Source organism: Mus caroli, chromosome 15 (genome assembly GCF_900094665.2).
Source record: "Mus caroli chromosome 15, CAROLI_EIJ_v1.1, whole genome shotgun sequence".
In the NCBI taxonomy this organism is placed as follows: domain Eukaryota; kingdom Metazoa; phylum Chordata; class Mammalia; order Rodentia; family Muridae; genus Mus; species Mus caroli.
The window spans coordinates 36,463,673-36,487,769 of record NC_034584.1 but is presented as its reverse complement, the minus strand read 5'-3'; the positions used below and the strand labels follow the sequence as shown (position 1 = coordinate 36,487,769).

General features: G+C 38.1%; 1 protein-coding gene across 13 annotated transcripts in view; it reads right to left on the bottom strand.

Moving 5' to 3' along the window:
• Oxr1 (oxidation resistance 1) overlaps positions 1-24,097 on the bottom strand; it is a 407,897-nt gene that overhangs the window by 26,902 nt on the left and 356,898 nt on the right. For 11 of the 13 annotated variants that reach the window (XM_029469691.1, XM_029469693.1, XM_029469692.1 and 8 more), the window contains 5 exons: positions 20,248-20,400; positions 16,764-16,948; positions 13,462-14,222; positions 10,446-10,614; positions 7,821-7,983 (listed from right to left, as the gene is read on the bottom strand). In XM_029469691.1, the coding sequence (XP_029325551.1) occupies positions 7,821-7,983; positions 10,446-10,614; positions 13,462-14,222; positions 16,764-16,948; positions 20,248-20,400 (1,431 nt within the window). Of the gene's footprint in view, positions 1-2,750; positions 3,351-7,820; positions 7,984-10,445; positions 10,615-13,461; positions 14,223-16,763; positions 16,949-20,247; positions 20,401-24,097 lie in introns of those variants that run through there. The other 2 variants (XM_029469698.1, XM_029469699.1) reach the window with 2 other exon arrangements.

The following is a 24,097-nucleotide window of genomic DNA, read 5'->3' as shown; positions in this document are numbered from 1 at the left end:
GACTGTGAGGTCAGAGACTTTACAGACGTGGGCGAGAGCCAGGACACACCGAGTGAAGGCCTCACTCTGAATTTAGTCACTGTAGTAAGATGTCCCCAATTCATGTACAAGAGAAAGCTGATAGTATAATAGCGTTGTAAAACTTTAAAAAGACAACTTCTGCCGTGTGTGTGTGTGTGTGTGTGTGTGTGTGTGTGTGTAGAACACCACTTAACATACAGAGTCCTGCAGCCCTTATCTCTGTCACTCTTCCAGCCACCTCAGACTGCAATGACCAACGTGCACATTTCAATACTGCTTCTTGGAAGTCCCAGTGTGAGCTGACTCCTGGACATGTCAGTAAGGCACCGGTAGCTTTCCCTATGGTTGCACACCTAAAATACCAAAAAAAAAAAAAAAAAGGAAACCTGCCTTTTCTACATGAAGATAACCTAAAATAATCAAACTGGTGAAAAACTCAATTATTAATAATGATAATAAAATAATGTTGGTATATAATGACTTCACTGCTGCTGCTGAATTAGACTAAGCCTAAGTTTTTATCAAATGCTTTCAAGTAAATTACAACTTACTGACAGACACCAAGAGGTAAGAATTGGCACATGTGTCTATTAAAGACATGAATATCTCCAAGCAAATGACTGGAGAGTCAAGTGGAAGATGTTAGCCTGAATTTTCAAAACAGCGTTAAAGCTAAAAACATCAAAGAAACAAACCAAACCAAACCCCAAAAAGCTAATTGATTAACAGGAAGGTAAGTTGCACAATTGAATTGAGGCATCTTCTAAGTATTATTATTAATGATTTTTAAAAGTGCTTATTTATTGTGTGTGTGTGTGTGCGCGCGCGTGCCACAGTGCACGTGTGGCTGTCAGAGGACTACTTTCAGTGGGTAGTCCTCTTCTCCTTCATGGGTCCTGGTGATTGAAGTCAGATTTGGCAGCAATTATCTTTACTTTTTGATTCCTGTTGCTACCCATGTTAATATCTTGGAGTAAAATGATCTCATTCATAAAATGAAAATATCTTGTATTAACATATGTGGTAACTGTAAGATCAAATTTGATACCACATACACCAGCATTTCGAACAGTGTTGGTGCTAAGAGAAATATGTGGCCACATTCTCACCAGCTAGTGAAGAAGTCTGAAGTCTGTAACTATTGATCAGCTGTGTAAAAGCCAGGAAGCATGCTAAAAAGCATGTCACAGAGAGAGCAGACATCTGCTTTCCTGTGTTCTGAAAGACTGCTTATTCTCTCAGAGGAAACACATTTTGCTTTCAGTTTCAACACACAAGAGCCTTAGTAAGGACTCTAGGCCACCCATCCGTTACAAACCCAGTTTGCTCCAGCCCTTTCCTGTCCTACACTCCCGGAAGGGCCCCTCCTCTCAAGTAGGAAAACTGGGAATTAAGCTGGATACACATGAGGACACAGGCACTAGCTGGAAAGCCTTTATGAGACAAACTGGTGACGTGAAACCTTGCTGGCTCCAAGCGGAATACTGTCACCAAATTTCACTTAGTCCAGAGAACTACATGCCTGCCTCTCACCTCACAGCAGCAAATTCAAAATTATGAGGAAATGAAACATTGTATGCTTGTCTACACCACCTACGTGGGTAATGTTAGTGACCAGTAAGAAAGGAAGTGTCTAGGGAGCCTTAGTGAGTGAGTGACAGGACACAGGAAGCGGCAAGTGTGTCATGTGCAGCACTGTGCTCACCTATGAAGTTCCAACATCCAAGATTTGCCTAAAGTTGCAATTAAAAAAATTTTAAAAATCACTAAGCATTTATTTAAACTATAAATAAAGAATATGGAATACCTGTGTTGCACTTCCTTAAAACCTGAAAAGGCCAAGCTAAGTAGTTAATTTGATAAAACTGGTCACAAATTTAAAAATTATTATTTTCAGGTGCATAAAACCCATCAGCACTGATGTGACAGAAAATTAAAGCCCCAAATTATAGTTAAATAACATCAAGTAGAGGGCCTTTGTTATCTTTGACACGTTTAACATTTAGGAGAGTACAGTGACTTCGAGACAATTTCTAACGTGACTCCTGATGGAGAGCAGAGCATCTTTACTTAACTCATCCTTAATTACACAAAACAGACAGCATTCCCAAGGAAACAGTCCTAAGTAACCACAGGAAGAGCAATGGACAATGCAGTTTACAGAACACTCTGTAGAATTGTATTGAAAAGCAAGCAAGTTCCCTAAAATACAATTTAGTTGCTTCTGTATAACTACCCTTAAAGGTCTGTGTTAAATAGCACTGATCAGAAACTTTCTGCATAGCTTTAAAAGCCATCTTAGACTACACAATAATAGCATTTTCTCAGAGTGCCTAAAGAAATGTATAACAGAATCTAGTTTGTGATCTATTACATAAAATTTAGTTTTCACTCTCTTCTCTTCTTCTAAACCAGGAAGGTATTCTGAGTCCTTCCCTACGAGATTATATTTAGATGAAAACATTAAGGCAGTAATAAAGATATGCTATTTTTTTCTTTTGGAGTGAATTAAAAAACCACCATGTTTTCACAAAGCAAAATTCTATGACATACTCATCCCCCTCTGAAATATACTTGGAATTCATAAATATATGCTAAACTTTTCTGCAATCATGTAAGTCTTCACTCTGTAAGTACTCTGTTTATACATTCAAATATGATACTTTTGCATAATGGCACTCACACAAGATTGGCAGATACAGAAACTGCATTAATTGATCAAGATTTACCAGAGTGTATTTCTGGTTAACTGGCTGATGTCTTCTCCCTTTTTTCCCATACCAGAGACGGGACATTTCCTTCCCAGGTCACATTAAGCTTCAGCAAATCACGGAAGAACTGTTTTCAAAAGCATTCTTCCTCTGTCAGAGATAAATTTGCAGCACCAGAGCCCTGCTACAGTGACAAAACAGTTTGCTAGCAACAACGATTTGATTGACATGACAGAGAGCTAATCACTAAGTAGTATCCATTGAACAGATAGTCCTGAGTGGAGACTGTAAAGCTGGGGAGGGAAGAATGTGTTTCCCATGCTCAAGTTAGGTTGCACTGCACCCAAATGTACAAAGAAAGAGCTCCAAAGTTTAAAGGCGCAGAGCACATATTTCCACGGCACTCACAGGCACTAAAAGTGTCACAGTTACAAGGCATGCACTGCGTACACTTTCCAGAATTTCTCCCAGATCCCATGTGACTGCAGAGAACGCTTCCCTGTTTGCCCACACAGTCCCACAGCTCTGCTCTATTTCTTTTTTGTTAGACATTTATTCTTTATAGCTAATAATCCTATAAAATTCAATCTTCTATGAGAATACTCAGAGATAACAAAAAGATCATTTAAAAATGTTTTCTAGCATATTATTTATTGAATGATACTTATATCTACTGTGTCTACATATGCTGTACTTATACAACCAGAAGCTTATTTTTTAAAAAATTAAGTGCAAACTATAATTACTTTAGATGTAAACTAAAATTATCAGGAGCTCAGTTTATCTATGCTATAATGGTAATGTCCAAATATTCCTTTCATTTTAAGGCAAACTGATTCTATTGTTAACCTGCTATCTACAGTACACATGGCCATTTCTTCAACACACACACAACTTTTCAAGCACGTAAGGCACAGTGAGTCCACAGAACCCTGCACTCTTGCAGTCTTCATTCTCCTCCTCCCTGTCCACCTGCAGCGCCGCTCCCCATTCCCTTCCACCACATTCCTTAAACATACAGTACACTGCGGTCATAGTCCATCCTTTCACCATGAGCTCTGCATAGCACAACCATTAAGGATGCTAAAAAAAAAAAAAGAAAAAAAAACCTGGGGGAACATTTTAAAAACCTTTCTGAAACACAAAAAACAGGTGCTTCAAAATGAAGTGTGATATGAAAAATGACAAAGAACAGGCCCAGCCCAGCGTACTGTTTGCTCCCTACTTACTAGCCATACTTGAGAAAAGTGACCTACCTGTGTTGACTTTAGACAGAAACACGCCCTTCACTTTCGGATCCTTGCAACTGAATGAGCATTTAATGACCAGGCTGAGAAGACCAGGAACATTTTTGCTTGTGCTTTTAATATACTGACCTGATTTTAATTTGTGATTAGGTAGTTCTTTAATAACAAACATGAGATGTATTTAGGAAAATAAACATAGGTCATTTGTTACCCAGCTGTTCAGCAGATACCATGTTAATGAAGCCACTGCAGGCCTTTGGCACGGTGCTTACTGCAGGGTTCAGCAGTGTCACACTGGGCTTCTTTGGAAACATGCAGTGAATGACCATAGCAGTAACTACTAATGACAGCTGGGCAAACAGAACTGAATCCACACAATAGGATATAATTGAGCTTAATGGTGTAGGTGACTGAGATTAAATATTTACATTGACATAAGCAAACCGGCGAACACTGGAAGTTCTAAACAAAATCATCATGTAAGTAATTTGAAAATTAAGCCATAAGTAGACGTGAAATGTTAATATTCCTTTGGGGATTTATTTCCAAAGCTGGCAACACATTACACTTCTACTGAAATGGATGACCCGAGCTTTGGGTGATTGAGAAATTCTGAATGACATCTAATACTGAAAAAAGATTCCGGTCTAAGAAACTAGTCATTAAGTGGAGCCAACGATTAATTTATCAATACTTTGCCAAAGGATGGGGATAGAGAATACGTCAGAGCCTTTTCTTTTAATAACAATCATTTCAAAAGTAGAACTCTAGCTGGGAAGATGGCATTGTTGTCAAAGGGCCCTTGCAGCCGACCTGATTCCTGAGACCTACGTGGTGGGAGGAGAAAACGAACATCTACAGTTTTTCCTATGACTTCAACACGTGTGCATGGTCCTTTTTCATAATAGTGGTAATTCTGATAATCATTAGGGGATGCCACTGTTGAAATGTAGATAAGTTTTCCCATCTTTTATGGCACGGGGATCTCCTGGTGTATAGAGCTCACCTATAAATAAATCTCTGACACCGCCCTTCCAACTTCCATCCTCAAATTTCTAACCCTGAAACCCCTGCCTTTTCTATTTACAGTCAAGACCTAATTTCTGTGTTTTGTAGATGGAGCTCTTTTGAGTATGTCTTTAAATTTTTCCTATTCATACTGCACATCTTAGAAATTTTGGGTGCCATGATATATAATGTTTTAATAAATCTTAGAATAATGATGACGGTAACAGAGGGTCTGGATAGACTCTCTATCAGTAGACAACAGAGTTAAGCGAAAGATCAGTCTGTACACATCACCATGGAATATCCAAAATCTGCTATCTGTTTGAATGATATATTGATGCTCCCTGGAAGAAGGGATAAAGACAAAGATCAAACACAGTAGCAAAGGACTTTTCCACAGGATTGTCCAAAGAAAGCTTTGCTCTTTCAGGTGGTAAAGTCTCTATCACTGACCAGTGTAAGAAAGATGCAAACTGAGAAGACCAGATGGCAGCGAGCTGTATGTTCTAGCTTTTAACTTTATATTCGGATTTCATAAAACTTATACTTGAAAAGGTTAACCACGCACACCAGTTGTCCCAACAGTCTGAAATGTAACCAAAGTGGCTAAGGAATCGGCTTTTAGTCGTAAAACTCCCACTGCTTTCTCGCCTTACCCATCCTCAAGAGCTCTACAGCCACAGTCAAGATCATCAGACCTGCAGGTGCTGTTTGCAGAAGACGGGGCAAATGGCACTGCTACAAAACACACTCTTCCACCACTTTTTGTTTAGTTTTGGGTAAATTTTCCAGGGACAAATGAGGAGGTACAAAGATTTTTAATCTATGAGTTATAGTCTGCAATGTTTTCCCCAGAAACTGAAGCCAATCCTTTGAGTCAAAACAGTCAGCAGTGAGGATAGGGACATGTCACAGGTCAAATTGTCTGTCAGGTAAAAGCGGAGCGCCGGAAGCCATGTAAGGCTCAGGTGGAAGAGGAGGGTGCTTACAATATCAGCTTCAAACATTGAGATGGGGCTCTGCAGAGCAGGCTGGCTGTGGGGAGCAGTACCTGTGAGCTCTGGGCTGCACTGAGAAGGGCTGCCTAAGAGAATACAGTAAAAGAGCCATAAAGGAAGATGCCCAGCAACCTTTGTCTGCGCGTACACATTCACACACAAACTATAGCTCACATATTTGCACGCATGTATGCAACACACGCACCCACATGAGAGAAGAAAAGATAACAAGTCAGTAGTTTCGTATTTCCAAACTTAACTGATCCAACCATAATTGGAAAGTTTTCGACTCTCTTTCTTAATGAGAATTCTGCCACCCGGCACATTACTGCCCCATCTAGAAACTTCATCCTAATCTAGTTACCATTAAATCCTTGGCATTCAACATGCTGTCTTTTCCTACCTTATTTTAATCTACTTTCCACTGTTGCTATCCAATAACTTGCACGGGTCTTTGGAAATGTGGACAAATTTACCTTCTAGGACTAAGTAAGTACTGTGAGCACGCAGTTACCATGTGAGCACAGAGTTACCGTGATCACCATCCATAGTGAGGGGCTGCAGGTGCCCAGAACTCCCCATAAATTTCCTTCCTGTCACTTTGCTACTCCTCAATTTCCAGGAACTCGAGAACCCTGAAAACCAATGCATTTCAGCTCCTTTCACTCCATATCAGGCCTGCCCTTGGTATTCCACACATCTATGAGAAGCATCCACATGGTTGCTTATATCATTAGAAATTTCTTTGTATTGTTGTATTATTTAAAATTTTATAAACATCTACAGATTTACCCATCTATTCTCTTGATAGTGACTCAGGTCATTTGTAATTTAGAGCTATTATAAATGAAACTGGAATTGAGATTAATAATTTTTATTTTAAAATAAACGTACAATATAGATTATTTCTTTTCCTTCATTATATTGATGAGGATGTTGTATGTAACAAACACAGTGATGTTGGACATTGAAAATCAGGAACACAACTTAAACAGAAGACATATTACATATACTTTAATCATTGTACATGCTAAATCCATGCACAGTAAATTCATACACACAAATAACCGCAAACGTTAAACAAATGGACAATAAAACCTGAGTCCATTTATTATCACATTTTAGCATCTGCTCTATGTTTTCTAATAACATCTAGAAGAGATTAGACACAAATATCAAAATAAGAAAAATATTGTTACACTATCAACCTCCCTAAACAAAGCATATAAAATGGCATAATCCTAAAAATTTTTATCTATAGGAGGCTTTGAAAAGCACTTATCAGTATTAGCTTGGACACTGTTTACAAACTCATTAAATTTAAGCACAGAAAAAAAGTATTCTTATAAAATTAGTACCAAGTTAATACCACCATATTCAAATCAAGATAATGCTTGTTAGGTGTGAAACTTAGAAATAACAGCTAGTTGTGCTAATTGAGTGTTTTTTTCATTCAAGAGAAAAAATACAGATAAGTAGGGAATTTTTATGATAATATGATAGCAATGTTATTTCTATCTTTGCCATGTTATCTTCCTTTATGCTAGAATATACAAAAATCACTTTATTATTAATGATCCAGTATTTTAATGTAAAAATAGAGTGACAAAGAACATTAAAGATACTACCCAGACTCATTCAATAAACACATTTGGGCCTGGACTACAAACTATGTCTTCAAAAAAAATCTGCTTTTGTGCAATGGATTCTTTTTTTCTTCCTTTTTTTTTTTTTTTTGTACAATGAATTCATAAGTCTATGGCGTACCATAGGTTACACACTCACACAAAGTAAAAAGAAGCAAACAGAGCTGATGGAAGTCTTGTCCTCCTTACCTCCCACTCCCTGGCTGCTGCTTCACCAGCAGGGGCTTCATTCACTTCAGACTCGTCCATCTTTTTGACTACTATAAATCCGGGCTCTCTGGTGTATTCACCAGAATCTTCTGCATAGATTTCTGGACTCCACTGAATGAAGAAGGCATACAAGTGGTCTGTCCTGTTAGAGCAAAGGACTATTAGCAGGCCTAGTACTGTCTGCTATTAGCTCAAGTTAAAAAACTCTATTTGTGCAATGTCTTGATAGAAGCTGAAGACTTTCAAAATATACCACACTATATAAAATAATAAAGTCCATTAAAGGAAGATATTATCCTTAAAACCTAATTTGACTATGATTTGTCAAGTCCTATAAAAAGCCGTGCCTTTGAAGGCCTTTCCCTATAGTGACTGCAGTGGAACACTCTCCTCCATGGAGCAATGGGAAAGACGCCAGCACGCAGCATTCAGCATGATATCAGCAATCCACAGTGAATTCTCGCTTCCTAGGTTGGTGAGTTCATCTTTCTCCATATCTGCTTTCCCTTTCTGCTATTTTGCTAACTGTAGTAAACCACAGTGTTTGGTACATTCTGTAATCAACATATTTAAAGGTCAAACATACATCTAAAGCACTTATGTGTATATTGGCTTTAATTGAATCACATGGATAACTGAATCACAAAATTCCCAGCTAGCAGATAACGACCAATAGCAATGGTTGTAGGAGTTCTGCATCCATCTCATGATCGGCAAGGCTATGTGACCTCTGACATATTAAAAGGGGAGTAACTTTGACCTTCAGGCAACTGATCACTATCAACAATTCTGTTACGTTTTCTGTCTATGATAAAGTTCAAAATTCCGGTAATATTAACATGAATAAAAACCAATATTTGGCATAAATATTAATTATAGATATTATAAATATAATTTATTATAAATATATTATATTTGCAATGGCATTTCTAACTTGGGTAGTAAGGTCACCAGTGGGATAGTATTAGCTTTAATCAAGGAGAACAAACAGACTTTTTCCTGGTTAAGTTTGGATCACTTAAGCTTGGAACTAAGAACAACATAAAAACAAAATTCCATATAAATATTAAGAAATAATCGGGCTGGAGAGATGACTCAGTGGTTGAGAGCACTGCCTGCTCTTCCAGAGGTCCTGAGTTTAATTCTCAACAACCACATGGTGGCTCACAACCATCTGTAATGGGATCTGATGCCCTCTTCTGGTGTGTCTGAAGACAGCAACAATGTACTCAGATACATAAAATAAATAAATAAATCTTTAAAAAAAAAAAAAAGAGAGAGAGATAACCAAGAATAATGAGAAAAATTAAGTTTTATATTAGATTTAACTAAATAGTAACATTTTAAATTATAACCATTTTAATATCACTGGCTTATTCAACAGGCTCAGGTTATTTCAAGTAGGAATTATGCAAATCAAACTATATTAATTACTAAAATCCCATTTGATACAAGAAATGTACACTGTTTGGTATATCTTGTAGTATCTTCTGCTTCCACTAGCATTTCTTCCCCAGTAAAAATGAGTGAGCCCTAACACATTCAGGTTTCTAGGAGGGCATTTTTAAGTGTAAACGCTCTCAAGCTGATCAAGACTGGTGATACCACTAGGAATAATTCTACAAAAAAGGTCTCTTTATATCCAATTGCTTCTAATTCATTGAGGAACACAGAACTGAGCTTTCAAGGACTAGGTCACCAATAGTCACTAAAAATTATGATAAAAGATGACTGAGTAATTTTTGGAAGACACAGACACATTTGAAGAACTGGGTGTGGTTATTATAATGAGACATTACTGATGTTTAGAAAACAAAGCTTCCAGCAATTAAAAAAAAATAAAAATGGGCGTGGTGGAGCCAATCCTGACACCCACCCCACACTTCACAGAAAGCGCTTCTCAGTGCTATCTGGGCTGCTGCACTGCTGTGACTTTAAAATTGAAGCCTGCTAGGTTGTTAAGTGTCCCACCAGGAAAAAGTCATTACTCCTGTCAGTCATCTTAGCAAGTCAGTATATCCAGAAAAATATGTAAGTATGTGCAATTTGTTGCAAAATCATTAATAAAGAATGAAAATATCTTAAAAGATTCTTAAGAAAACATACTAGAAAACACAAATTTGAAGATAAAATGTCAAATAAAGAACTACACATCATTTTCCTTCACAAGGCTGTATCAGTTCATATGCACATGAATCTTCATGGTCTAGGACATAAGTCCTTAACTACTAAAACACCACTCATGTTCCAATGTTTTAGCATTAAACTGTAGATATGCAATTTTAAAGATATAAATTAAAAGTATCAGCGAGCAGCTGATTTCATATAGACTTAAAACTAGCCTTTGTTTATGTATTTACCAAGAGCCCTGCTACACATAGCACAGGGTCACCTTGAACTCACTGTGAATGTCAAACTGTTTTTGAACTTGGGATGCTCTTTCTCAAGCCTTTCTGGTGCTGGAATGAAAGGTGTATGCCACCATGCCTGCCTAATATTAGCTATTAATTAGGAAATGTAGGCTTTAAGGTATTTTGTTTCTGGTGTTAGGATAGATAAAATAATCTTGTAAGGAAAACAGATGTTTTGAAGCTTTTATTTTACCTTTCTTGTGGCACTGCAAACCAATATTCGTGTTTTTTATCTCTCTGTGCATACTGTTGCATCGTAGCACTTGCTTGCGATACAAATGTCTTCCTCATTGGTTTTCCGACTCTGAGACATAGGAACTTATGTAATCGATGCCTTCGCTTTTCCTTTAACAGCGAGGAGCCTAGAAGTGATGTGTAAACAGGACCCATTAAGTTTTCTCAGAGTATACTCAAATAGCTTAGATGAAGCAATTTTACATTTTAGTTTCTCACTGTAAAATGAAGCATCTTACTGGTACTTGTGCATATTCATTTAACTGCCTCAGACTTTTTTTTTTGCATGGAATACATAGTTACTGAAACAGCAAGACACAATGAAAGAGCCGATCAGGAAATTCAGTTTTGTCGAGGGCCATTTGGAAAACATGCAAAGCTCAGCAGATACTTTTCAATAAATTGCTAATGATAGCTGTGATGAACTACATGTCCTGTAAGACAGTTTGCGTAGTCTCTATTACCCTGCAAAAATCACAGCTAAGTAAGTATACATAAGAATAAATTGCTAATAACAGCTATGCTCAACTGCATATACTGTAAGTTATTCTATGTATTCTCTATGACTCTACAAAAATCATAGCTAAGTATATAAAATAATAAATTGCCAATAAAAGCTATGCTGAAGTACACATACTGTAAGACAGACTGCACATTCTCTATTACTCTACAAAAATCACAGCTAAGTAAGTATACATAATTTCTAAATTGTTATTTTAATATAAAGTAAAGAATTTAATGAAATCTCTAGTCTGTACATATATACAAACAAAGGTGTAAGAAATCAGCAATATTATTTTACTTAAATGATACATAGGGTAAATTTTATTATTTTGTTTTTGGTTTGGGTTTTTTTTTTGTGTGTGTGCGGGGGGGGGGATAAAATGGCCATTTGGACCAGTATGAAATCTAAAATTTGTAGGCATCAGTACACTCGTGTTGTTGTCCACTCACCTCTAACATCCATGCTGAGCGCTCTCACACTCTTCTCAAAGCAAAGCAGCACTTGTAAGCCATGAGCTGCCCCTCCCCACCCCCGGTCATAATCAGCAGTGTGTGCGCCTCGTCTTCCTTTACTCGGCACCATGCAGAAGCGGAGCACACATATGTCTGTGGTGCACCTTTCACTCAGACACATGCTGTCACCTCTTTTTAAAAACTTATTTATTGAGATTATAATACAAGGACATCACTTCCCAAGTCGACTCCTCCCTGTAAGCCTTCCCACATAGCCCTTCCTCCTCTCTTTCAAACTCATGGTGCTCTTTTCATCAATTGTCATTATTATATACACACATGTATGTGACAGAAACTTCCGGCTCTTTAAACCTAAAGAATTAACATTTCTACGTATATGATGTGTCCCATTTTATTTGCCAGCAGGATAACAATGCAAAGACAATTCAGTCATATGCATAGTATTGTAAATCACTCTGCTGTACATAAATTCTGTACACGCATCTATCTACTTGTGCCCCTCTTTTTGTTTTTTTTGGAGGGGGGTGTCACACACCAGAAGAGGACTTGCCAGATCCCCTTTGAGGATCTGCTCATTCTCCATAGCCGCTGTCAATCATCCTCATCTCCGCTGCTGGTCCAGAGAGCTCTGGCTCCGCCTGGCACAGGGCAAACCTTTGGAATGGCAGCAGTTCCACTACCTTGCTGATGGAGGCCAGAAGATACCTCATTTACATAGCAAGATTTATGGGCTTGAAGCATGTACTGTCACATTCAATGTTCAGTTTTTAAAATACTGAATTTTCTTTGTATTTCCCAACTAAGATAGTTTGAAAATCTAAGATTATATTCATTACTAACTAAAGACTGTGTTTACTGACAGCAATTTCTGTAAAAGGTGAACTGTTCTTTCTATGCTGTGTTTTCTTTTTTCAGAACACAAGGAACATTTATTAGGAACGATTGTCAAATACAGGAGGTTATAGCACAGTTGACAGAATTACCCGGAATTGATAACCGAGGATGATCAACTAGGATTAAGGTTACTACAGATCTTTGGAAGGAATTTTTGGTTTTGACTCCCATTGCGTCTATCTGTGCATACAGATTTTAATGTAAACTTAGGATTCTACAATTTGTATTGCTATTCCATGCTTCTTTCCACCTAACATCTGTGTAGTGTATACTTATTATAATTTTTTTAAATGTGGCTGTATTAGTCTTTAATTTATCCAATAGTTTGTTTTTAACAATTCATATTGTTAAGGTATTTACTCTCTTTGATATAAATAACATTGGAATAATTATCTTTGTATATGTTGTTCAGTTTTTTTTGAAACCTTTGAAAAAGGTTAAAAACAGATTATCATTTTAGTAAAATAAAAACTTGAAATTAAGAAAACGCTCATATATAAATTGAATCATTGTGGGTAATATATCAATAGAATTGGGAAATGTTTGAGCCATAGCTACTTAATCATAATGTATTAAGCAAAGCACACTATACTACGGTAATACTCATAAGAACAAAAACTGAACTAAGACAAGAAGTGATAACTTTTATCCTGAGCATTTGTTTTTAAAGGAAGCCATCGAATCAGATGAGCATGGGATTTTTACGTATGTAAAAGAACTGCAGAAGTAGATTTTTAATGTCGACAGTTCTTTCCACAAAAATTATGGAAGTAAAACTTTGACAATTATAAATTGAAATTCGGACATTAAATATGTAATGATACAATTGAAAAGAAAATGGAGCAATCACTGTACCATACAGTGTGGGTACATGTTCATAAGACAGACTTTATGGAAAGTGCTTTGAGTTAGGAGTGCTTAAACATGGCAGAAAAGAAGTTCAGAGACCAGGCACTGCAGACACGTTCCCAGAATAATGCCAGTCAAGAGTGGTTTGCTTCTCATTCACACTACCCTAAGTCAACAGTCTCTGTTCAGAGAGAAAGCAGAAAGCAACATGCAATAAAACAGACTAACCAGCCTTGCATCTCCCTAGCACTTACCTTCTCCATGTGCGTCTGCAGCTGCGCTTCTGTGTTTACTTTCTCTCTGTGACACCTGCTGAATCGTGTCCCTTTGCTGCTTGGCTTGCTGCATGGAGTGAGTTTTCCAGAGTTTGCGCAGCTCCTCTACTTCTGTCTCTGAGTCCTGTTTTAGCTCCTTCCCTTGTTGATCCTTAAGAACAGTTGGCTTTTCTTTCAGTTCTACTGTTTCTCCAGAAGATACATTGTCTTCACCTGCCTCTTGCTGCAGTGAATTTTCCTGGTGGAAAGAATCCTGGTTATCCTGACCTTTTACATCTGTGCTTTGTTCCTTTGGGCCTGAGACTTCTTGAAGGCTTTCTGTAGCTTTGTCTCCTCCTTTAGTGGCTATTTCCAGACCACTTAAGCCAGTTTCATGAGATAAAGCCCCGACTTCATTTGAAGAACGTCCAGTATTCGAGCTAGTGCGGTCAGGAACATTAGCAGCCTCTGACGTGGCTGTCAAGGACTCTACTTCGATCTGACTGACAGTTTGCACAGATTCGGACGAGGCATCAGATGATTTCTCCTGTCTCAGCTCCGAGGAGAGCAGCTCCTCCCGGATAGGAGAGAGTTCTGACTCTGTGAAAACGTCTTCCGAGAGAGACTCCTCAGTGCTCCTGGGAGCAGTGCTGGCACTGTCGTTACCCTGGTCACGGGTTCTCGAGTCTGGGTCCTCAGCAGTGACTCCTGTCGTTTTCTTTGAATGGCAGAACCCCCTTCCTGACAACTGATCTAGTTCTCTGTTATTAAGGAAAATAAAAAAGTATTAGACATTAAAAACTGTATCAATTTACCTTCTACAAGCAAATAATAAAATAGTATCACAGAAGAGGCTTTTCAAAAACAGCAAAGTAGAGCTATCAACAGAATATACAAACACCATGTATTTCATATATACCCCATCATTCCATCGAGGTTTTTCATCAACTGTTTACCATCTGGGAAACATCAATGTTAGCACTCCTTGTAAGAAAACTACAACAAAGTCTGATAACATAAATTCCTGACGAAATTATAATACTGAAAGAAAATTTTCATTGGTAGGACAGGGACAATAGAAAATTTCAATTTATCATATACATATGCAGTACTTATTTATATACAAAGAGAGAGTTAAAACACATGAGTAATGAGAACCAAGCTGAGGCAAAACATTTAAAGGAACTCTCTAAGCTCAGAACAGTGCTAAGAGATTCTGTCCAGTTAACGAACTAAGATGTTAGATTATGAATGTTTTACGATGAGGTCTCATATCCAACTTTACTGGCATTTTTTTAAGGTAAATACTAATGTTGCCAAGATATATGTTCTGGAAATAAGCATCATTTAAGAAGTCAGCAATTTGGAATGACGGTTCCTTGACGTCTCAGTGGCAAAGGCATCAATGCCTTGCATATATGGCTAGAGAACACGTATGCCAGTCAGAACTGCAGTAAGTAAGCGACCTTCTGTGGATATTACGACTAAGTCTCTTATGTAACTTCCTTATGGTTTTCAAGATTTTGTAACAAAATATATATTTTTTCCTAAGGCATATCTTTATTTTAAAGATTTAGTTTAAGTGTCTTCTGCCTTTGTACTGGATTCATCTTTTAAAAGAGGCAATCTAACTGGAGATACTAAGTTTGCAATGGTGCCATCTCATGGTGATTCACTGAAACTGCACCCACAGGGTCAAGGAACTGAGCATGCTTTGGGAGATGCCATCTATACCCTTGCCACACTCAAGAGACTAGCTGTTAGCAGGTTTAAAAACACAGAAACAAAGATAAAAACTAACGTTTTTTAGCCTGAAATTTAATGTTTTGAAAGGTTAACATTAATGGTGCATTGCTCAACACAGTTTAGACAGTACCTTAGAAATCAATTCTCCAAGCATTAAAACGAGGGAAAACCATTCAAATGCCCTACCTCACCTGTGCAAACAAACTATTACTTTGCAAAGCCACTCTATGTATTTATCTTGTTTGAAGTCAAATTCTGATGTCAATTAACATACAAGCCAAGACTTAGGGATATTTCCTTCTGGTGACATTGTTTAAAGTGTTTGAATCCAGGTCCCTGCCCTCCCAAGTGATATGCAGAATGATAAAATGGTCACTTGAAAAGCAAGGGACACCCCACCTTCCTTGCAGAGCAGTCCCAGACCAGGATTTAACTCTGAGACACTGAGCCGCAAGGTCAGGACAAGCTCTCCCTGACGCGCAGCGTTCCCTCTTCCCCCGTGGAGCTGATTTTTCAGCCTGTGTCTCACCTCTACCTCTAAGCTTAATTAACTGTGGTTTGATGTTTTATTTTTTGTTCACTTCCCTGAAATTGGCTTTTGTTGACAACTTAAAAATATATCCAGAAGTTTAGAATACTTATTTTCTAGGAATTATTTGTGTTTCTAGAGATCATTTTACCAAGCCAAACCAGTAACTGTCATTACAGGCTAAATGGACCTTTCCCAAGAAGGGGTAAGAGTTTACATACTACACTGAAAAAATACCTAGCTCCTTCTCCTTTGTAACTTTTTTCACCCCAAGGTCTAATTTTTAAACTGGCATAAGACTGTAAATTATCTGTTATCAGTGAAGGTGAAGCCATTTTTACATGGCTGTCAGCCTCATAGTGAGTGGGATGGACTATTACACGCCAACCTTTTCCCTTCCTCTGTCTTTCTGGGGCTGTGCCTAACACGGCAGTTTCATATCTATGCTATTCTACCACGGCAGTTAGCACACTTCTAAACCCTTCACTAGTGCAACCTGGAGGCTTCCTCTTCCCATGTGACACTTTCTGTACCCAGAAGTCCAACAGTAAGTGTGAATGGAAAGCTGCTCTGATTACTTCCACCCTGGGCCTTTGTCTGTGCCACACTCACAACTACACACGCTACTCTTTAGGTACGTTCATGGAACTTGACAGTTATTATATTTGTAAATAATACAGAATAAGTTAAATTTTTTGATTTTGTGTCTAAATAACAAAGGGTTGATAAGCACCAAATTACATAAGTACTATAGGCTACTTGTCAAATATCTGATTCTTTAACCAAATAAATATAAGTGAAATTACTAACTAAATACCAGGCACACTAAAAATCAACTACCCAATAGTGCTTAGATTCTTGTTTTACTACTGACAAAATAAAAAGTAGCTATAATAAGACTAAGAAAATAAGAGTATTAGAGAAGTTTCAACTATATAAATATATATATAAAAAAAATTCCAACCAACAAAACAAAGAAAAAAAAAAAAAGCGTGAAGCCCAACTACCAGCACAGTGACATACGCACATGGGCAGTGATTCCTTTATTTTGCTATCCAAAATCTCTTTGTACATGGCAGCTGACATCACCTCTTCCATCGGACACATGATGCCGTATTCCTCACAACCGTTCTCTTGAACCAAGGGGTCTGTCTTGTGTGGATCAAACATTATGTTATTTGGTGTGACTAGCAGGACGCCACTGACTGTGCCCTAGGAGGAAACAGAAAGCACCATTCAATCTCCAAGGTTCCTAATTTCATCAAGATTCTAGGTACCTCGTTAAGTGCCTTTTCTGACTTCTGGCCATCTGCTTTCTACATAATACACTCAGGCACTGTGGCACTTTCATGAAAACATGCTTTTCTACTAAACTATTTTTTCCCCAGCAGAGACACAATTCAAAGAATATCATGCTCTGCCTAAGACAATCACGTGAGGGATGAAGTCTGACCTGACTATGAAGAGAACACACTGCAGAAGGCCAAGCTTTACAGGAATCTGCCCCCACCTCCTGTGCTCTTCCCCCCATACAAGTACCAAATGCAGCTACATGGGCACTAATAACTCATTACCAGCAGTAAAGGAAAAATTCCATAGAAATAGTGTTTGAAAAAAGTAACCAGTTTTGCTTGAATTTGCGATTCATCAGTTATGTGACTTCCAGAATACAAAGTTTTAGGGCATATTTCTTCATCTGTAAAGTTGGTAGATTAAATAAAATTCATATTAGGCCATAACTGTTTTATCATTTGCCATTAAAGACCATGAATTGTAAATGAGTTTATATAAACAGTGCTATAAACCTTAAGTGTCTACATTTTATCAATGAAGGTTTATAAACAGTTGACACAATTGTTAGGAATGAATATTTATTCTTTCTTATGTAGCAACTCTGTATGTACACTGTTAACTTGACTCACAATCCTAGCTCTGAGATAGGTACTATTTCTAAACTGTTCTGCAATATCCTATTCTTCAGATGTGAAAATAAAGACTAAGATAAGTGGGCAATTTGTCCATAAGAAAACAACCAGCCTGGGCAGTCTGTCCTTCACCATAGTACTATTCACATCACAAAGTGTCCTCACCCCAAACCAAGTGGGAAGCATCCCTTACTCTCAGTTTTAAACTAATGTTTCAAGATATTCTGTAAAAAGCCCAACAAATTTCTGAAAATCGAATGGTTATTTAAAGCCATCTTGCTTTTTCCTGAAGTGTCAGCGAGAAAGAAAGTCAGACCACACACTTGATTTGCTATCACACCATTCTTTCAAGTTCACCCGCAGGCACAGTCAACAAAATGTGGTGTAAGTTATGGGAGACATCGCCTTTTACAGGACTAAGTAAAGAAAGCTGGGAAGACTCTCCTGGTGAAATCTCCGGACCAACGGCAGCCGATGTTACAGGTCTAAAAGACTGACAGTAAACCTACGTCATAGTAAAGGAAGTATATATGGCTGCATTTTGGTGGGTTAAGTGATCTAAAGGATTTCACCTAGCACGTCTTTAAAAGACACTGTTTACTGTGCGTGGGTAAATGCTCCCGTGCGTATGTTATGTGCCAGGACATGTGCGAGGTGGCTGTAGGACAGCTTGCAGAGTTAGTTTTCTGCTTCCAAGGGTCTTTACCCACAGGGCCATCCCAAAAGCCCCTAGCTGCCGCTCCTTTTAGTTCAGACAATGAATCTCCTTAAGAAGCGATAACTTTACATAAACTTTAGCTTATTTGGCCTTTGAGCAGTGTTTTCATGAGACTCATTTACAACAATTTGTACCACTGAAGCACATGCCAACGCAAACTAACGAGAGCCAGTGAAGTGTTACACAGGACATTGACATTGCTGGGGATAACCCAATACTATAAGGCCACAGTGCATGCACTGTACCAAAATCTTAAAAGGGTTCTAACCTTTTGATTCTTTTGCTGCTTCAATTTCTGTAAACTAAAGACTTTGAAAAATGAAAGCAAGCAACTGGCTAAAATTAAGCAATATATTTCACATACTCTGAAAGAGATTTTGTAAGTTTTACTTGCATATGAATTTTAACTGATTATTTTCTTTCCTGGATTTTGTGTTTATTTTTGGAAACATTGAGGAAAGATCCTAGAACATCAAGCATTCAGGGCAAGTACTCTATCACTGAGCTACACGCCCAGCCTGCAGCCGATTTGGCTCACACTATCAGCATGTCATGTGTTACATTTTAGAGTACTTTCAGGAGATAATTCTAAGTAGGAACAAATGAACAAATGGTCCAGTGTAATACAAATGCTTCCAGCTCTGCACACACTTTAGCACTATAAAAGACCTCAAGGCTGCTTCTATTTTCTGGACTAAACTAGGCGACACCTTACCCACTGGATTAATCAGTCTGCTTTAACTACCTAGGGGCTAAAAGGGGAATCCTTCAAATTTCTTTCCTCAAGGTCAAAGTTATGAAAATCTCAAGAATTTACCATTTTTAGCTCATTTGACTAAAAGTTTAAAATCATACACTAACCATAAGAAATACACTTTATAATACAGAAAAGGAGACAGGTTAACACTTCTCAAGGGAAATGAAAAGGTCAATAGCAGTATCTGCCACTGTCCACCAGGGCGGAATTCAGGACAAGGATCCCCAAGATTAATGTGAGTTTCTCACAATCAGTCAAGTCAGGCAGATAATATAGGAATGCTAAACATTTCCACATATAATAAAGAGAGCGAGGGGGGGGACCATTATCGTATTCCACTCAGCAGAAGCAAAATATACGTTTTTTTTTAAAGCATACATGCAAGGTTTATCAAGAGACTCTAGGTCAGGAAATAAGTCACACTATATTAAACGAAGCCTTCAAATGGAGGTAAAGATATTCTCTGACCACATGGGATCTCATCAGAAATTAGTTAACAGAAACGTACCTACAGCTGGCTGCTGGTGGTGCATACAGTACTCAGGATGCAGAGGCAGGTGGATCTATGAGTTTGAGGCCAGCCTGGTCTAGAGCTAGTTCTAGAACACTCAGAGCTATGCAGAGAAACCCTGTCTCAAACAAAACATAAAATATTCCTAAATTTTCAGAAATATATTAAAATACTTCAAAGAATTAACACACCTCAAATACTTTCTACGATATAATATATATTCACTACAGATGAATTATCTCATATAGTATATATTCACTAGAGATGAGTCATCTCTTAATTTGTATGTTATGTCATGTTTTCTAAAACTAGCACTTTTGCTATAATCAATATTGCTGTTTTAAAGATGTGTTTAATATCCTAGCAAAAATCATTATATGTACTTTATGGTAGTGAATTTATTTATATCCCATTACCTTTAATAACTGCCATAGATCACCAGACTCTACATTATGGGCAAGGTCCATTCTAACTCAAACATCCAGTTACCGAAACTGTGGTAAAATAGTCAGGAGTGGCTGACCTTAGTGACTTAAAGCTTTCATAGCTCAGTAAAAACTGAAGCGTGACAAAAGTCCACTCTAAGATGTCATTGATTACCTTGCCAATGGTGATATATTTGCAATTAATTTTAAGAAATTTCTCAGTAAATGCTTCTTCTTCTTCAGAAGTTGAAGACACAACTCTCGCAGGCCGAATACCGCTCACAGTAGATGCCGGGGGTGCCTCTTTTGGATGGACTACATCGGGAGTCTTCAGCAAAGCAAAACAAAACACAAAAACCGTGCCTTAGGAAACTAGGTGCATACACTGTTAACGGCAAACAAATAACCTTCCCCAGGAAATCCTACTCTCTTTCCCTCTCACACCATTACGGTAAATACCCCAAAGTCTCAAAAATTATAACAATAATGGTATTTCCATTTTTAATGAAGATTTTAAATACAGCAAAAACTTTAGTTTTGAATGCTTATAATAAAAGGATACATATGAATCTACATATGTATCTACATCTACATGCAGATATCTATACACACACAGGCGCAAGCACACACACACCCCTACAAAGCATTAAAATCTAAATAGCTTGTATCCCTCCCAGGCTCAACACACATTCTTTGCTGCCTGTGAATTAAACCACTGGCTTTGAGAATGCTAAGGCAGCATCCACAAGAAGCCAGAGCAAAGAAAGAGCTGGCCAGTGATATCTAGTATATAGCAAGCAAGAAGATAAACTCATCACAAGAGTTTTCAACTTATTTATTTTTCTTTCTGTATTTTTCAGCTGTGTATATGGGTGTGCGTGTGTAGGGGGCAGTACACATCCAAGTTTTAGGTATGTGGGCCCATGTGTGTGTACATATGCTACTTGCATCTGTGGACACCGGAGGCTCATGTTCTGCAATGAATCAGTATTGCGTTTCCACCTTATTCTCTGGGGAAACACCTCACACTCAAACCCAGAGGTTACCCACGTTTAGCCAGATTCTATACCTGGTCAGACAAGTAAGATGAAGCTGAGATTTAAGTCTGGGATGCTGACACAGAGCTAAGGAATGCAACTGCAATAGTCAATAATATGCACTTTCCCTTCAGATCTTCCACCAGATGATGGATAAAATGTTCCACTCCCAAAAAAGTACATGGTTCAGGACCATCAGGAAGTTCAAGATGGCAAAAAGCTAGCAACAAACTATATTTATAAAAGTTCAATTACTCCTGAATTATGGATTTATTGTCTATGTGTATCACTAGCTACTATGAAACTATTTCAAAGGACACACTGTCAAATGTTCTCCTTAAATGAAGGTGTGAGCAACATGACACAAGACTCAGATCTTACAACTCAGTATCTATAGCAACTTGAATATCTCAATGTAATTCTATTACAAAGATAAAGAGGTTAGCTTGGCAAATGCTCAGGGTGTAGCACAAAGAGACGCTTTCTTTCTAAAAGAATAAAAGTTGTTCAGGGGATTGTGATCAGACCTCAATACAAATTCCGTAAATGGGAATCTTTCAAAATGTCATTATCTCTATGGAGAGCTTGTCTGAACTGAGAGTCTGTCTCTTGATGCAATGGGTTTGAAGCTCATTAGAGAGCTTCCTGATATTTCTCTGTCATTAACCTCTTTCTGTAAGTTATATTTACTCACACATTTTTTTCATTTTTTTATTAGATATTTTCTTTATATACATTTAAACTGTTAAACCCTTTCCTAGTTTCCCCTCTGAAAATCCCCTATCCCCTCCACTCTCCTCCTGCTCCCCAACGCACCCACTCCCATTCCTGGTCCTGGTATTCCCCTATCCTGGGGCATAGAGACTTCACAGGACCAAGGGCCTCTTTTCCCATTGATGACCGACTAAGCCATCCTCTGCTACATATACAGCTAGAGCCACAAGTTCCACCATGTGTTTTCTTTGATTGGTGGTATAGTTGCAAGGAGCTCGGGGGGGGGGGGTACTGGTTAGTTCATATTGATGTTCCTTCTATGGGGCTTCAGACCCCTTCAGCTCCATGGGTATTCTTCTGGCTCCTTCATTGGGGACCGTGTGTTCCATCCAATGGATGACTGTGAGCATCCACTTCTGTATTTGCCAGGCACTGGCAGAGCCTTGCAGGAGACAGCTCTATCAGGCTCCTGTCAGCAGGCTCTTGTTGGCCTCTGCCTAGTGACTGGGTTTGGTGGTTGTTTATGGGGTGGATCCCCAAGTAGGGCTGTCTCTGGATGGTGGTTCCTTCAGGCTCTGCTCTGAACTTTCTCTCTGAAACATGGGTATTTTGGTCCATATTCTAAGAAGGAAAGAAGTATCCACAATTTGGTCTTCCTTCTATTTTTGGGTTTTTTTTTTTTTCTTTTGTCTTCCTTCTTGAGTTTCATGTGCTTTGCAAATTGTATCTTGGGTATTCTAAGTTTCTGGGATAATATCAACTTATCAGTGAGTGCATATCATGTTACCTCACTCAGGATGATATCCTCCAGATCCAACCATTTACCTAAGAATTTCATAAATTCATTTTTTTAATAGCTGAGTAGTACTCCATTGTGTAAATGTAGCACATTTTCTGTATCCATTCTTCTGTTGAGGGACATTTGAGTTCTTTCCAGTTTCTGCCTATTATAAATAAGGCTGCTATGAACATAGTGGAGCATCTGTCTTTATTATAAGTTGGAACATCACCAGGGTATATGCCCAGGAGAGGTATTGCTGGATCTTCCAGCAGTACTATATCCAATTTTCTGAGGAACCACCAAACTGGTTTCCAGAGTGGTTGTACAAGCTTGCAATCCCACCAGCCATGGAGGAATATTCCTCTTTCTCCACATCCTCGCCAGCATCTTCTGTCACCTGAATTTTTGATCTTAGCCATTCTGACTCGTGTGTGAACATTTTTTCAGGTGCTTCTCAGCGATTAGGTATTCCTCAGTTGAGAATTCTTTTTCTAGCTCTGTAACCCACTTTTAATGGGGTTATTTGATTTTCTGGAGTCCAGCTTCTTGAGTTCTTTGAATATATTTGATATTTGTCCCCTATCTGATTTAGGATTGGTAAAGATCCTTTCCCAATCTGTTGGTGGCCTTTTTGTCTTATTGACAGTGTCTAGTGCCATCCAGAAGTTTTGCAATTTTATGAGGTCCCAATTGTCAATTCTCGATCTTATAGCACAAGCCATTGCTGTTCTGTTCAGGAATTTTTCCCCTGTGCCCATATCTTCAAGGCTTTTCCCTACTTTCTGCTCTGTAAGTTTTAGTGTCTCTAGTTTTATGTGGAGTTCCTTGATCCACTTAGACTTGAGCTTTGTACAGGGAGATGAGAATGGATCAATTCACATTCTTCTACATAATAACCACCAGTTGTGCCAGCATCATTTGTTGAAAATACTGTCATTTTTCCACTGAATGGTTTTAGCTCCCTTGTCAAAGATCAAGTGACCATAGGTGTGTGGATTCATTTCTGGGTCTTCAATTCTATTCCATTGGTCTACTTGTCTGTCGCTATACCAGTACCATGCAGTTTTTTATCACAATTGCTCTATAGTACAGCTTGAGGTCAGGCATGGTGATTCCCCCAAAAGTTTTTTTTATTGTTGAGAATAGATTTTGCTATCATAGGTTTTTTTATTATTCCAGATGAATTTGCAAATCGCCCTTTCTAACCCAGTGAAGAACTGAGCTGGAATTTTGATGGGGATTGCATTGAATCTGTAGATTGCTTTTGGCAGGATAGCCATTTTTACTATATTAATCCTGACAATCCATGAGCATTCAAGATCTTTCCATCTTCTAAAATCTTCTTCAATTTCTTTCTTCAGAGACTTGAAGTTCTTATATAGATCTTTCACTTCCTTAGTTAGAGTCACATCAAGATATTTTATATTCTTTGTGACTATTGTGAAGGGTGTTTCCCTAATTTCTTTTTCAGCCTGCTTATCCTTTGTGTAGAG